Here is a 16,328-nt window from a genome sequence, read left to right as displayed (position 1 = left end):
CCTGGTACCAAGGCACATTCAGCAGCAAAGGTCTTGAGTAACATCAAGCTAAGATTTGCTTTTATGTGCACATGTCATAGTTCTGTAAATGTACTGAAATAAAATGTCAGTAAAAATTCAATCCACTGCTAAGTTTAACATGCTACACTCTAACCAGTCATTTTTTTTTCAGTCAAGCTATAAACCTCTAAAACCCAGGGATTCATGAAAAAAATGCTGCAGAGCTGTAGCTATCACAGCACTAGAGGGCACTCTTTATACGTATTACACACACACACACGCACACAGTACATCTAGCTATTACAAATGTTGAAGACATAAAATAGTTAATGAGGTATTAGAAGGAAAGACTACCATAAGTACGACTTTATGGCCATTTAGAACACATATTCTATGCAGGACTTCCAGACTGTCAGCATTATTTCTTACATAAAACACAACTGATTAATATGCTGCATGTGTCAGGCCTCTAAACCTTGCAAACAACAGGGAGTTAAATTTTATGCTTTGCAACCCGAATGCCATTTTTTGCTGACTAAACAGAATACACAAACTGGTCCATTCCCTCCCTGGTTTAGGACCTCTCCAGGGAGGTCTAAGAAGGAGCAGCTACACAAATTAAAGCAACCAACAATTATTAAGGGAAGCAAAAAAGCACAGCCACCAAACCCCACAGGCTACCTGCTGGCCTGAGGAGACAGGTATAAAATAAAACACTAGGGCAATTGATTTGATATTGTTCAGGGGAAAAGTTATTCATATGGACCAATAGTCTGTACTTGCTACATTGAGAAAAGCCAACTGTTCCTTGACAGTGACACTCTCATGTGGACAAAACGAAGGGAACAAAAGTTACAATAGCTGTGACCAGGAATGATTCATCATACCTGAGCAGGAACAGCTAAAGCGCTGATGCACTGTGAGTTGCAGGGATGGTCTTTTAGGAACCCTTACTAACTAGTGTCAGCAAGAGCTATCAGTATGTTCTCTAGTTGTAACACCAGTCACCTAGATCTCATCCATGAGGCCTTAATGTATTTAATATGTCAATTAAGGAGCACCACAGTGTCATCTGGTTTCCTGTGACACATTTTCCATTTTGTTTTGTTTCCATTTGGTTTACTACTTCTTTCTTTTATGCTCCTTCTCCATGGCACTGAGCTGACTCCTTTGATGACCCATCAGCACAGACAGCCTAGGACCAATTTTCACAATGCACAGCCTTTACCTCCCATTAGCAATGTTTCTAGCTTACGTACATCCTTGCTTACCATTGGAAAGCTGAGTTTCTGTGTGATTTCTTTATAATCTTCATTTCTCTCTTTCACCTGGGTCTGCCCAGCTGTTAAGTGACTGCATATAAAGCAGAAACTGGTACTATAGAACTGAAAACGGATGCTCACTGCCCCTTTATTTCCAGCTTTTCCTCCCATTCCCGTCTTCACTGTGTCTATTGCTACATCCCTGTATAAAAAAGAAAAAAGAGAGAGAAGAGAGTAAAGGGCTGCAGGGACAAACATTTAATTGACTTTGACTGCAATACAGAAAGGAAAATCTTGTTATTTACAGTGCCATGTCCCCTCTCCTCCATGAACTGATGCATGGACAGAGAGCTTACTGTTGTTAAGCACATCATCTAGGCTGTGAAGTTTCTTGATAATGTCCATGTACATATATTTCATGTGAAGTATAATACAATAATAAAGAATTAAAACCATCCAAAATTATTTTTCCTCTCTTCTTGTCCCTCCCAAACAATACAAGTAAGGCATTATTTCTGAAATATTGGGAATTTCTACAGGATATACGTTTCAAGTTTACCATGATCTTTAAAATAGTGACAATAATTAATTTTACTGTTACATTCCCTTTTACTTTTGACCATACAGGGATCTATTTTTCAGATAGTTATCAATTTAAGTGGTGCTACTGTGTCTTGAAACTCAAGTTCATATTGAGGAAATTTTACTTTCCAGACAGAAGACAAGTAGATCTGGACTAGAATATTACTGGCTCTAAGCAAGGGGCAGGGAGAAAAACACTAAGTCTTTGGCTTCGTGTCAGGTGCTGACAATCCAAGCACGACTGGAAGATGTTCCAAGCTGTGCTATTTTCCTCTCTTTTGCTGACTGCAGAAAATCACCAGAAAAGACGCCCTCAATTGCAAAGGCAGGCAAAGGGGACCATCAATGTGTATCATGAAAAGACAAGTTTCAACTGCTCTGAAAGAAGCATGTGGTCTGTCTTTTCACTTTAAGGAGTTCTCCCTTCCTGCTGCCTGTCTATCCAATTGCTCACTGGTATTTATCTGATTTCCATCCATGGGATAGGTTATGTTGAGATAAACCACTGTACATTCAACTGCTTGTATTTCCTTGCTCCTTCATTCTCTCATTTTATTTCTCATCTCTAACTTCTGCCCTAATCTCTTTAATCTCTGTAAATATAGAATTATTTCTGCACTTCTGATAATTTTCATTTTCATTTTCTAGACATGGCGAAAACTACACAGGCATGCAGGCTAGATTTGGTTGTGTTCACATAATACGTAGCAGCACATTAGCATTAAATAATGAAACTCAGTCACTATAATCTAACCCTTCCCTTTTTCTCTGAGTTTCAAAGGGCTACAGTTTGACAGCTGCAACAGAGCCACTGTGCTGTGCTGCTTCTGCTTTTGATCTCCATTTAACCAAGCACCTCCTGCCAGATTACTCAAATTTCTTGGTCATGAATCTTGTAATCCAGGTGAAAAGTCAACTACTGACAGATACACTCCTCCTCTGTACTGTTTTATACCATCAAAAAAATGTAATTTTTAAAATCCCTTTGAAGAAAGATTACTAAGAATGCAACAACTCAAGACTACCTGGGTTACCTGGATTGCATTACTCTGGCTACAGCACTCGATGTTGCACAAGCTCTGCACTGATCTTCTCAGTAGATATGAGCTCACTGAGAAGGAGGAGGCAACTTTTGATACTGTGATCACAAAAGGTAGTTAGTGGCTGAGCAGCGTCTCTAATATGGACTGGAGGGCACCATTATGATTGTTTTGGCTAATTACTTATTTCCTACCCATTCACAATGCACAATTCTTGCCCATGGCAAAGGCATTTTAATGTGCAGATCCCTGTGACTCTGTTCTTTTATCTTTCCTCTTTAATACAAATGAGAATCTTCTGGGGGCAAGACGAGTTTGATCAGGCTCCAGTAACACTGGTGCTAGTAAACTGAGGACACACAGCTCTGCATCCTCCCAACTAGAGACACAGTTCTGGTTCTCTTAACATCTGGTAGAGACAAACACTTAAGGGGTCCTCACAGCCCCTCAGTTCTGTAAAATGTCAGGGGACAAAACTCTCTCCAGCCCTCTTCCTCCATCCCACTTCCACCTTTTGCACCATTCTTCTCAGGTCTGGAACAAGTGACTTCCATGTTATATTACTACTACTTTCTCTATAGGATGCTATTCTTGAAAAAAATCTCCAACACTGTTGCTTATACCAACCAGTTTCACTATCTGCCTGAAAGTGTTAGCCCCAGAGAACATATTATATCTGTTCTGTGACAGCTGTGTTAACTATTTATTTTGGGCTGTGGAGGAAGATGCTGACACGTGTCTCAGAGTAGGCCTGAGCTGGTTGGACAGAGATACAGCCTTTCTCCTTCTGTGCTACCAGAGTTACTGCAAATGCTCTCTTCAGAGCAGTCCTTGGAGTCATTCCTGGAGGGGAAATTCTGTCCCACTCTTGGAATTTACAGGAGGTCATTATAATATTCCAGAGCAGCCAACATTGCTATAATATAATCCCCAAATATTTAATAAATTTTTCTCATAAAGCATTAGGAGAAGAGAAAGAAAAATCTCCAAAAGGTACTTAAGGCTCTGCCTTGCAATAAGGTACCCTACAGCTTCATGCCATGAAGGTGTCCAAGACGGACAATGTTTGGGGAGAGCTACGCTACAAGAACTGGATTCACAGATGCCGCATTTCTATAGAGAAACAGTATATGGTTAGAAAGTAAACCCTGCCCTTCAGGCAGAGATGGGCACTTGCTCAACCACTCAGACTTACTAAGACAGGTCATTCCTTTCCCACAAAGACAGCACCCAAACAAGGTGCTACACCTGAATACCTCAGGAGGCCTGGCTTCTCTGCTGAACTGGAGGCAAGGTACTGGGGCTGCCTGGCCCTTGGGCTACCCAGGAGGATAGTCTCCCAGCTACTGCTGCCTGGAGATGTGTCTCGCCTGCACTGAGCAGGGAATCCAGGTTTGCACGAATCTCACCAAGCTGAAAAATCACTCCCATCTTCTCTGGACACATTTCAACAGCAGCTGTTACTGAAGATAAAGGTTTTTTTTTTTTTTTTTTTTTTTTTTTTTTACCTGATGAAGGGGACGTGATAAGGCCGAACAAAGATGAAAAGACAAACACCAACGAGCTGTGCTGATGTCAGCTGAATGTAGCGATGAGTCCTTGAAATAGCTTTTTGAAGCTGCTCTCCCCACATCTTCCTATTTGTTGTGCTGGAACAAACACAAAAATCATTTAATGGAATCAAAAGAAACTACATACAATCAATACAATGACCAGATTAACTGTGTCTTAGGTTTACAGACATCCCATTAGGCTCTGCACATGCTGACTCCAGAACTGGAGTGCTGTGGGAGGCAAAGCAGAGGCAGCTAATATCTTCTTGTGAGCCAGCCCAGAGCACGCAGGGTCAGTGAGCCCAGGCACAGTGCACAAACGCAGTTATCCCACCTCTGGATATGAGGATTGTGTCAGCCAGGCTTAGAGTGATCTGGGTTTGATACCCTCATCCACTGGGTGTAACTGGGAGCTGACTGTAGCAATCATAACCTTAAAACCATAAATCTGTGTCAAATCTTGTGACTTACAAGATTTCTTTTGCTTACAGTGAGGATGAGATAAAATGGATCTTCTCTGACTGGGAGGTGACTGGCTACACCCCAGGTGCATTAACTGTTGGCTGCTCTCAGCTGAAGGCTTGTGGGTGGGTGCAGATACCTCCTTTTCTGCAGACCTGGCTTCTTCTCATCTCCAAAGTCAATGGATATATGCAGGTATACAGCCAGTCCAGCAGCCATGCTACTGTAACTTGTCATTCCCAAAACAGGCAACTAACTGCTCAGCCTAAAGAATCAGTACGCGAAACATTATCTTCACGGTTCTCCATCCCAACTTCTCCTTCAGATTCAAACACACTGGAATGTACCACAACCTACTGTATAGGCTGACAAGCCAAGCTCAGGCTTTGCCTTTAACTCCTTCTCTAGCAACAATTTTCACAAACACAGACAATTAGCCACAGAGACGTTTTGTTCATTTTAGAATTCCCCCATGAATACCAATTATGTTTACAGTCACTGAACACATCTTTTCAACATCAAGCAGGGATTTAAGGACCAGCATTAAAACAATGTCAACCATCAGAATCCTTCTCTGTCAACACAAAGACTCAAAAGGCTTAGAAAACTCTGTGTATTCTACTGTACAGAAGTTCATGTAGAAACAGCACTTTCAGCACAGTCTGAGTGCCAATAATGGCAAACATATTTCCAGCTATGATTACAAGCAATAGACTTGGAAGGAGGTGTTCCATACATCTGAGTATACAAAGGAGAGCTCTGGAGGATTTTTGGTTGGTTGGTTTTGGGAGGCAGGGGTAAGGGGAGTATTTTCTTAACCTACCTGGCATTCACAATATTCCCTGCACTTAGTTCAACCATCTCTTCAAATCCCACTGCAAATATGTCAGGAGGGCAGTTATCATCATCTATTGGGAAGAGGGAGAAATGCATACAAGAGTTACTACTTTGTTGTTTCTTCTAACGACCTGTATTGTAATTTCTGCCAAAGAACATTCCTATAGTTCTATCTTGGGTATCATCACCTGCCAAGCTAAACATATTCATAGCTCCTTTAATCTAATCTCACAAAACAACCCCTGCAGTTCCTCTGGAATTTTTTCCTGCTTTTCTCCTAGCAGTTGGTCTCCATCTCTCTTGCAGGAAGCAGTTCAGAACACAGCATTATATTGTAGCAATGTTAAAATGAGAAAATAGTCAGTGTCCTCCCTCTCTCACCTAGATGTATCACCAGAGCCACCAGAGCCGTTGCTCACCATCTTACCACCGTTTGTCATCTTACACTGGTTACCTAACACCCTTACCTTCTTCCTTTTCTTTTCTGACACTGATCCCTATGTAACTGAAACTACTGTCCATACACCAGCATGTCCCTTCCCTCTCTCAATGCCTTTAGTAAATTTATCTGCTACTTTAAAGAAGCCTTGGAAGTTTCTTCTTGTCTTCTTTCTTCCCAGCCCCTGCCTTCTTAGATCACCTGCACTATAAGCTTAGGTCACCCTAGAGCACTGAGACTCTCCCTTCCCTTGCCGAGACCTGTGGATACCACCCCAGTGAATCACTGAAGATCAAATGCTCTCATATAATAGTATGAAGCACATCTATTGACACATCAGGTTTGTCCATCGTCTAAAGGGATTTTCTTTTTTTTTTTTTTTTAACTGTTGTATGCCCTAGGTAACAGTAACTTACCTCAGCATGAAGACCTGAAAGTAGAAGACCACAGGAACCTCAGTCAGACCCACCCCACAAAATAAGAAAAAAAATAAAGAATAAAATATGAAGCTCCTCACTGCAGACAAAAGGGCCAAGCTAAGGCATGACAGCTAGCCTCCCTTATGGGCTTAACATGATAGACACTAGTCACATGTTAACTGTGTATTTCCCATTCTTTGTAAACTTACCCATTCACGTAGACACTGCACTAATGTTACTATCAATACAGACATTGCATGGTCATGCCCTAGCTCTGACGATTCACATAGCCCAGCTTCATTACAGAAGCTGTTTAGACATATCACATTATGACTGCCCATACTAATTAGCTGTGCTGCCCTCCCCTGCCCCCCACTCAGTTCTCTCAGGGGAAGGCCTGGCAGGGCTAGCACATGACTGGCTCTTGACAAATTTTAGTATCATGAGCACAGGCATGTGTTAACACATAGAAACTGTTTCTGAAACAGACTGGACTGAGCATCCACCCAAGCAGCTCAGAGTAGAGCTGTCTGCACCTGATCACATATCCATGCACTCAAGTAGTAAGGGTTCAAAAGGGACAACTCATGTTAGCAGACCAAGGATTTGAGGAACAAATTCCTGAACTTGAAGGGTATGCATAGGAACACCCCTGCAATGCCTGCAGGAGGCTAAATGTTCTACTGTAACAACAAAAGCACAGGTTCTACAATAGTTTTAGAACAACTCAATTTTAAGATGACAGTGTTCACTTTTCATTTTCCTTAACAAAATCTGTAAATCAATTAAAATACCTGGCCTTGTTCTGTAAATGAGAAATTCAGCAGCCAATTTAAGCAAGCCACAAGCACAAGAGGTTTCTATACTACTGAACAAGGGAAATTGCCTTCAACAAATGTAATAATAAATCTCTTTGTCTGAGGTTTTGATAGTAACGTTTCCAGACAAGCTCAGTCTAGATTGTACAGATACATTTAGCTGCAGATAAAGACCAAGTAGACATTTTGAGGGCACCTAAGCACATAACTCCCACTCACAATGAAGAAAAAAGGAGGGAGGAGTCAAGGAGTAAAACCCAATATGAGACGTGAAATAGGAAGATACACCCCACAATGGAGTGAAAGGGACCTATAGATTCTGAACTGCTGCAGGTCCAAAACAGTATCACTTGGTAACAACCCAAGAGCTGCTCTGTCAGCAGCCTCTACATGCCACCTCACTGCTGAGGGGAGGCAGCACAAAGCTAAATGGGGCAAAATACATCCCTTAGAATTAACAGAAAATGCCCTCAGAGATAATGCACTGACTTTGAAAGGAACAGCTGGTCAAAACTGGTGTCTAAATTTGCTGCTGTCCCTGCAGACGCCAGGAAATATTGCTTATACATTTTGACTTCAAGGTCTTACCCTGAAATTCAGAAACTCCAGAGAGCTTGGGAGAATCCAGCAGCCAGTCTGTTAGCTCACTGGTACCAAGGATGTTGCTTCGAAACTGCTTGCCTCCGTTCACGTTCCAGGTCCCCATGGCAACACGAACACGCTTGAAGCTTGTGAATTCAAATTGACGCTCTGACATGGCCTTCAAAATACTTGGAGTTACTGATAGAGGTGGGGGGAGGGAGAGAGAAGGGGAGAGAGAGAGAGAGAGAATATGTTAAAAAAAAAAAAAAAGTGCTATAATAGGATAAAAAGAATACAGACAGCAGTGGCACAGAGTTACTGTTAAATAATGACATTACCGTAGTGGCAATGACACAAAAAGAATAGCTCCAACAGTAACAGCAATAACTACAAGATAACTGGGGTTGACACTGTCAGTTTCTCTTCAGAAAATCAGGCACTCTTTGAAAGTAGCTCTACTTTTACACATGGAGGTGAACAGATTGGTCAGGAGGAGAAAAGTCAGAGTTTTAAAAGCAACAAATTGGAAAGGATTCAACTCGCTTTTAACATTTTACATACATTTTCCAGCACTTCAAGTAATAATTGACCAAATTCTTTTTTCCTTCCTTAATCTTTTCAGTTTAGTTTACAGAGATTGGACATATCACAAATTAAGACTTAAATCTAAGCCCTAAGAAATTTAGAGTGTGGGGGGAAAGGCAGTGAGCAGCACAGTCTCTCACATTAGCTCTCCAAAACTAGCACTGTTATGAAGCACTATTCTAATCAGAACTCCTCACAAGAAAATGCCATATTCATTATTTCTAATGGGTACAGAAAATTAGGAGTGTGCTTGTGTGTCCATCATTAGTTGGAAGAGCAACTGAGATGACCTTAATCTTCAAGTACCTTATTTAACTCTGCAATCAGACATAGAGGAGGTATCTGTGCTTTCCCTGTGGCTGCCCTCAGGGGATAAACCCAGGATTGAAGTGGTGCTGAATGAATGTCTATCCTACTAAGGGCCAACCGTTCTCTGGAGCAAACTGACCACCTGATACTGCTTGTGGGAGCAGATTATCCTGTGTTTTGCACACAAGTTTCTTCTCAGAGGGAGCTAGGTTGGTTTACTCTAGATGGGTACAAATGAATGTGTATATGCTGTGGATTAGCAGGGCCCTGAAGTAAAGCAGAGAATGAAACAAAATAACAGCATAAACATGCCTTTAGAGACCCAAAAGGCTAAAAGGATCTGCAAACTGCAGGTCAAAAATAAAGACATCAAAATCTGAGCTCAAGAGACGTGTTTAAGTCTGACTCATTTAGGACCAAACTGGGAATAAAGCCCTAAAATTTTTCCTCCAGTTTAACTCCCCTAAACTGTCAGAAGAGATTGTCATCAACAAGCAGATAAACACACTCAGAAGTCCAATACAAAATATGAGAATTAAGCACAGAGGAATAAAAATACACAGAGATGTGTTATGGTAACTTGAAAGTAGTGTTTTAAACAACATATTTGTGCAAAAGTGGCTTAATAATTATTTTTCCAAAAGGATGCAATTGGTCATATCTGACAGCTGAACTCCCCCTCCCCCCCCAAAAATAAACAAAAAAGAAAAGTAAAGGGTTTACACTGGCCTTACCTAGCAGAGCAGTGTGGTCCATAAGCATCTTGCCTTTGTCTGCATACTCCTCACTGAAGAAGTCACCCAAGAGCAGCAAATTGATGGCTTCCTGCTTTACTGCATCAAAAAAATTTGACTGAATCGTGCGCGACACAGAACGGGCTCCATCCTTGAGCTTCCCAACCTGCTTTAGACATGAATCATCAGCACAAATAACACTGAAGAGTAATTCTGACAACTTTCTTTACTGTCACTTGCAAATAAGCAGCTCTGTCATTTTCCTTTACCTTGTGCTTCCCCTCGAGGGCACGACTGCCAGTAAATACTCTGCTCAGATTATGACCGTTGAGAGTCCACATTGCTTTGTAGGATTCCACAAAGCGCTCAATTATAGATTTAGAGTTCAGCCCAAGACTTTCTAACTGAGCAAGCAGGATCTAGATTGGAACAGAAAGAGAAAAAAAACCTGTTCTTAAATATGTTTCTTTTTATTCTCCATTTAAGTATTCCAGCCAGTATCATTCTGTATCACAGAGCTGGCAAGAAAGACTTATGTCACTGAGGCTTATGTCCTCTTTCCCATCTTTCCCACAGAACACACAATGTATGCTAGTAGCGGCATCTATGAAAGGTCCTTTGACAAACTCACCTCTAGCGCAACGAAGGACTGTACACTATTAGTACGATCCAGGCAGTCCAAACAATTCATTCGAAAAGCACCTGTCTGCAGACTTTGGTAACCAAACACAAGAGGAGAGGGAGAAAAAGGTATATTTTAAAATGACATCTAATCATGGGTTTACTGAGCAAGACCACCAAATGTTCAGCCTGAATATACCAACCCGCATTCTGCCAGTGCAAGCACATTGCGCACAACGTATTCCATCACACATCTAATTACTTGATGATGTCTGCAACACCACATTAGCAAATCCATGCACTACTAATTTTCCAGATTCCAAACAATGGAGATGCAGTTAAGCCAAAATAGTCAATTAACCCCAAGACTGCACTTTATCTCAAAATCAGTTAAGTTCTTGGTCCTGATACAGTGATGAACCTGTGAAGGTCAGAAGGCATGGTGCCTGGCTATATGGGATCCATCAGGTCGGGACACTCACCGTGGACTTACATTCTTGCCCTTTGTGAAGATTCCAAAGTCTTCCCAGTGCAACTTTAGTTGAGGCCTCAGTAAGTTTTCCAGCTTCTCAGTTTTCCCACCTTTGGCAAATTGGTGGTAGTCAAAGTTTATCATGGGAGTGTCTTCTGCGTGGGAAGAGGCCCATAGCAATTTCTGTTTAGAAAGAGAAAGAAGGAAACAAGTCCTGCTCAAGTCATAGCCTACGGACTGATATCAGCATGCTTTTCATCGTTAGTAAAATTGGACAGTTTATCACAATTTTAACTTCGAGAAGTTCAGAGGAAATTTTGAAATGCCAGACATGAAAAAAGCAACAAAAGTTCTCTATTTGTTTCCTTTCCAAAAGTAAACTGGGTTGTTAGAGCCCAACTTTCTATGTGGAAACTTAAGCTGTAGCTGCAAGACAGAGCTACAAAACTTCTGCTGCCTCCTCAGCAGCTGTGCACTCCCTTAGCTTTGGCTCATGGCAGCCCTGCAGCAGGTGGCCTGCCAGCCCTGCATGGGAGCGTGTACGACAGCAGTGATGCTCTGGGCAGACTACCTGAGACTCTCTGCATCCCTAGAGATACTGTCAGCTGAAACCAGACACAGGACTGGGACCCTCATGGGTAAGTATGTCCAGAGCTGTTTACGGTACCTGAACATAACAGGGCATGGTATTTTGTAACCATTCCTGAAGTGCCCAGATATGGGAAAACAGGGCCCTAACTTTAGATGGATGGTGGTAGAAGAGAAAGTAAAAAAAGAAATTATGTCCCAGAAAGCATATTACAAAATGTTTGTGGTGAACCACATAAGTGAAAGAAGTGGTCAAACACCTTGAGTGATTCATCTCCCAATTCCATGACCTCCCATGCACTTTCATAATCACCACAAATTTCATTAGCATATCTGTAATATATACAACATAACAGTATATTCTGCTCTCCATAGCAAAACCAAATAGAATTTTTATATTAGCTCTAATTATGTAAGCCTTTGTCTATTCCCTCCCTTCCTGTACATTCTCATCTCAAGAGACGGATGCTTTTTTCCACTTAGATTGTGACACAAACTGAACAAAAACAACTGTGATATTACAATAAAAGTGTACATAAAGCAGTTACACCAGTATAATTGTATCAGGTTAGCCATTAAGCCTTCCATGCAGAGACAAATTTAAAGGTGTTGCACAGTGCTTGGAGAAGGAGCGCAAAATATATTTCATTACACTGTAACAAAAGTCAAAACACTTGGTATCTGCTTCTTAGCTGTCAGCACCTCAACCTACCTTTACAGCTGCTGGCACTGGTAACACACTTGAAAACAACATTTACCCACCACTGCCTTGGTGTAAATCATTGTCAGAATGTTGGTAACTCTACACTATGGCATTGCTTTTACTGTAAAGATAATTATATCTGTTATAGCGGATGCTTGCGAGAGGAACAGCATTCTGGGAAGAATATTGATTTTTGGTCTTCTGATAAGAGGTAATAGCAGAAGTTAAGATAGCAATTTACTTTTTTTTTTTTTCCTTTTGCATAAAGTAATGGTTGTGGAGACATTCTGATCCAAGGAATCTGGTAGCCGTGGCAGCAATTACAAGAATATTTTGAACCAACTCAGATAAGACTTGTAAAAATTGCAGCAAGTAGAATGAGAAGAGGAAAGAATGCAAGCAGGCAAGGGAAGATGGAGAAACAGTGAGATAAACATGGCAGAAAAGGAGAAAAATTTTCACTGCTAATCACTCCCTTATGATTTAGTTTAATTTTGAGCCCTTAAAAATCCATTAAAGTAAAATCTGATTATATATTCCTTCTAATCATCCATTTATTAAAAAACAAAGGTAAAGAAAAGATCAAGAGGTTGTTGTTTTGAATGGGTAGGAAATTTCAGTTTCCAATGCTGTCAGTCTAAATTCTTTCAGCTCACAAGGCACTCTCACAATTTTCCTAGAATAGGGATGATGTTTAACAATAAAAGTAAAGGGATATTTAATCAAAAGAAATGAATGAATGCAAGGTTTTTATTCTAGACATGACATATTTCTGACTTAATTTCTGGTTCTGTGATCATAACAGAAACAAGAGGTTGAACACAAATAACTTTCCAGAGAAAGAAAAGTCAAGTACCATACAACATCCATGAAGATAAATTGGCAGTTACTGGCCAGAACTGTGCCTTCAAGAACATGTTTGGTAAAAATATTAATATTAAATTCACAAGACATTTCAGATTTGTATTCTCATAGTTCCCTGAACACTTCCAAACTGATCATCTCTTATCCCTAAATTTCAACTTAAAAAAAAAAAAAAAAAAAACCCTACAGAAGTTCTATTTTAAAGATAGGGAAAACAAGAGGTTATAGAGGCTTAGCTATGTCATGCAGAAATTCAGTTTAAAGCTGAAAACAGAAGCCAGGATCAGACTTCATTACTGTACTTTCTTCACCAACTTGCAAGTTTTAGTTACAACCACTATCTGTGGCTATGCTCTATATGGGGGAGACTTTCACTCGCATTTTCCACTGTTCCTACAACGATCCCCCAGCTCTTTCAGAGAACGAGGAAATGGCTGCACAGAAAGACTATTAAAATGCTGCTTATCTCAAGCACATTATTCTGATAGAGAGGGAACAAATCAATAACTATGTATTATTTAACTGCAATTTTCATTTTGCTTAATTTCACATGGTAAACATTTGAACTCAGAACTGTTTTATCATTCTGTAATGCTAAATATGTTACACCTACTATAGTACTGTACTTAAAACATCCTTCATATTATTCTTCATAAGATATACTCCAAAGTACCTAAGTCTGATTTCCAAAGTGACAGCCACTTAGGAGACAGACTTCCATCAACCCCCATTTGGAGTGAGGCAGTGAGGCACTTCCGAAAATCCCACTCAGCGCCAATCTGCACTGCCAAGTCTGTACTTGTTACAGTATTAGTATTAGTTTGAAAAATCTGGCCTTGAGAATCCTATATTGAACTAATACTCAGTGCAGCTTTAATTCTTCAATGCCTGACATCCTGAAAACACAACACAGATGCTTTCAGATATCAGTTGTGCCTAGGGATGTTTAGGGGTTAGAAATGCATATCTCTTCACACACCAGATTGTCAGCAGGTACTCAGGCAGTTAAATTCCATTACACTCTGCACAAGACAGCTAATTCCCATTACAATCAGTGCAAGATAGCTTACTTTTAGTGAGCTAGGGTCAGGGCCTGAACCCAAAGCAATTCTGACAATCCCACAAGGCACCTGACTGTAGACAGTCAATGCATAGGTGACTGAATATTGTGGCAAAGCAGAACAATTCTTATTTGCAAATAGGACCTACATACTCTCAAGAGATTTAGGGCAATTTTTTAAGGTCTGGTTAAAGTGCATATAGGTGTGAGGAAATAAGCAAGAAGTCAGTGCTCAAATCAAGCCACCAGACTATGAAGAGACCATCTCTCTGTATGCAACATTTAGTGAAGAGATAATGTTTCTTTAGATCCAACATTCAACACCTGACTTGGAAAGATTTCCCTTCCTCCAGAAGGGAAACAGAACATGGAGGCTCAGAGGAAGTCAGCAGTTTAATACAGAATCATTGCTTTTACCTTGAAAGCTCTGTTGAGCACCTCCTCTCCTCCTCTGCTTCCCAACAGGTTAACGATCACTTGTTTTCCATACTGCTCTTTCAGAAGCATCATATGCCTATATCAAAAGCAACCATAACATGGTTTTGTTCAGTACCTATTACATTGCCTACTATCTTTTCCAAAATACATGAAGCGGCATTTACTGGTTGTTCCACCTAGCAGAAGATTTCAACCATAGCAACTACAGAAATTTTCCTCACTTTCCTTGCAATCAATTATTAAAATAAAAATTGTGCAAGCGTGCAATTAACAAAAAAAGTGCTTTGAACTGAACATAAAAAAGGAAGAAGCTGAGGAAACAGGCCACAGAACTCTTATGTCACTGTTAGTTTTTATATTGCCCTTTGTATGCTCCCACCTCTGCCTGGAAGCTGCACAGGAAAGACAAGAGAAGACAACATATTACACTTCAACAGAAATTGCCCAGCATCTTGCAAGAGTGAGCCAACAGTCAGTGGCAGCAATGGGGCCTCGGGCTCCAATCCCAAGGCCAGAGAGTCATGGACAAATATATGTCATCAACCACAGAGTTCAAACATTTCTGAGCTACTACAACATTGACATGTTCACTCTCAACTTACTTTAATTAAGCGGGAAGGTTGGTAAACATAAGAACTCCCATGCTGAATGAGACCAAAGGTCCTTCTAGCCTAGTGGTCTCACCCAGACAGTGGCAGATTCCTCAGAATGAAATATAAAAATAGGGCAAGTATAAAGTGATCTTTCTTAAGGCATATGTTCCCAGCCTCTCAGAATCTGAGATCTAGGGATTCACGTGTCAGAGTTTTTAGCCAGATGAAGAAACACCTATTCTCCCCTCAATACATTCCAACTTATAAAGAAAATGTATGTGCTACAGGACTTGTACAAGCTCACCAAGAAACAATTAAATCTTAAAGTCACACGACATCATATGCTAACAACATTGTAGTGGTATTTAAGAGTAAGTTGTGTAGAAAAAGAAAAGAAAAATAAAGTGACCGCTCCCACTAATGAAAAGTTATTACATGCTGCAAAGTGACATGCCCTGACAGAGTATCAGAGAACCAGCACAAGTCTCAGGGCATGCACTTGTAAATCCTATAAACAGGAATAAGCCACATAGAAAACTATGAAGAGGGGCCAAGAAAAGAAAGTTGACAGCTTGGCCTTAAAGAAACGTTGCAATAGATATTTTCTGGTGCTATGTATGGTCCTGATTCTGCAGCCAGTTCTCTGTATGCCAACTCTTCCAATATATATGCACCCCTCCGACCCCAGCATCAAGGCCCTACTTTTCCATCAATTTTGCTTCCTAACAACAAAACCACTGAAGCTCAGGTTGTCTGCTTGAGCACTGCACTTGGATTTCTCGGGGGGGGGGGGGGGGGTAAGAAAAAAGATCCATTAACAAGGAGATTACCATTCGCTTCTCTTAGTGCCTTCTCAAAACATTAATTCTCAAGTGTGAAAATTTAACAGGCTAAACCCACTTTAAAACACACAGAAAAGCTGCAGCAAGTCATTTCATTTCAGTGACCATTCCCATAAAAACAGCTGATTGCTCCTTGCCCATTTCCAAAAGACTGTCTTTTGCAGTTCTGTAAGCAGGGGGATCCCTAATTTCATCTAACTTAGAAGCTTTACTGTGCACAAGGGAAAGAAGGAATACTGCAAGTTGATCCTCATGTTCATGTTTCTTATGAGAAGGCCATTCACTGTTTGCATCGGGGTCAGAAAGAACAGGTTCTCTGGGCTAGATGATGTAACAGTTGTTCCTTGCCTGAAGTACTTTCAGTTTCTTGGGAAGTGCAAGAGGAGACTGATCAATTCAGTGTTTTCTTCTTACATGATTATCTCTGCTGTGGAACATAAGCTTCCAAGATGAAGATGATGAATTTCAAAGTAATTTTGAATTCAGTGTGATTTAGCAGTCTTAAAAACCTTTGAGAATCTGGAC

General features: G+C 40.6%; 1 protein-coding gene across 1 annotated transcript in view; it reads right to left on the bottom strand.

Moving 5' to 3' along the window:
- SYNJ2 (synaptojanin 2) overlaps nucleotides 1-16,328 on the bottom strand; it is a 72,649-nt gene that overhangs the window by 21,062 nt on the left and 35,259 nt on the right. Inside the window, exons 7-15 of the mRNA XM_067293606.1 lie at nucleotides 14,348-14,444; nucleotides 10,726-10,898; nucleotides 10,254-10,335; nucleotides 9,892-10,041; nucleotides 9,623-9,788; nucleotides 8,001-8,192; nucleotides 5,723-5,807; nucleotides 4,393-4,533; nucleotides 1,272-1,464 (exon numbers count right to left, since the gene is read on the bottom strand). Of these exons, the coding sequence (XP_067149707.1) occupies nucleotides 1,272-1,464; nucleotides 4,393-4,533; nucleotides 5,723-5,807; nucleotides 8,001-8,192; nucleotides 9,623-9,788; nucleotides 9,892-10,041; nucleotides 10,254-10,335; nucleotides 10,726-10,898; nucleotides 14,348-14,444 (1,279 nt within the window). The remainder of the gene's footprint in view (nucleotides 1-1,271; nucleotides 1,465-4,392; nucleotides 4,534-5,722; nucleotides 5,808-8,000; nucleotides 8,193-9,622; nucleotides 9,789-9,891; nucleotides 10,042-10,253; nucleotides 10,336-10,725; nucleotides 10,899-14,347; nucleotides 14,445-16,328) is intronic.

The sequence above is a fragment of the Apteryx mantelli genome, chromosome 3 (genome assembly GCF_036417845.1).
Source record: "Apteryx mantelli isolate bAptMan1 chromosome 3, bAptMan1.hap1, whole genome shotgun sequence".
NCBI lineage: Eukaryota > Metazoa > Chordata > Aves > Apterygiformes > Apterygidae > Apteryx > Apteryx mantelli.
Note: the sequence above shows the minus strand (reverse complement) of the source record. Positions and strands in the feature narration are given on the sequence as shown.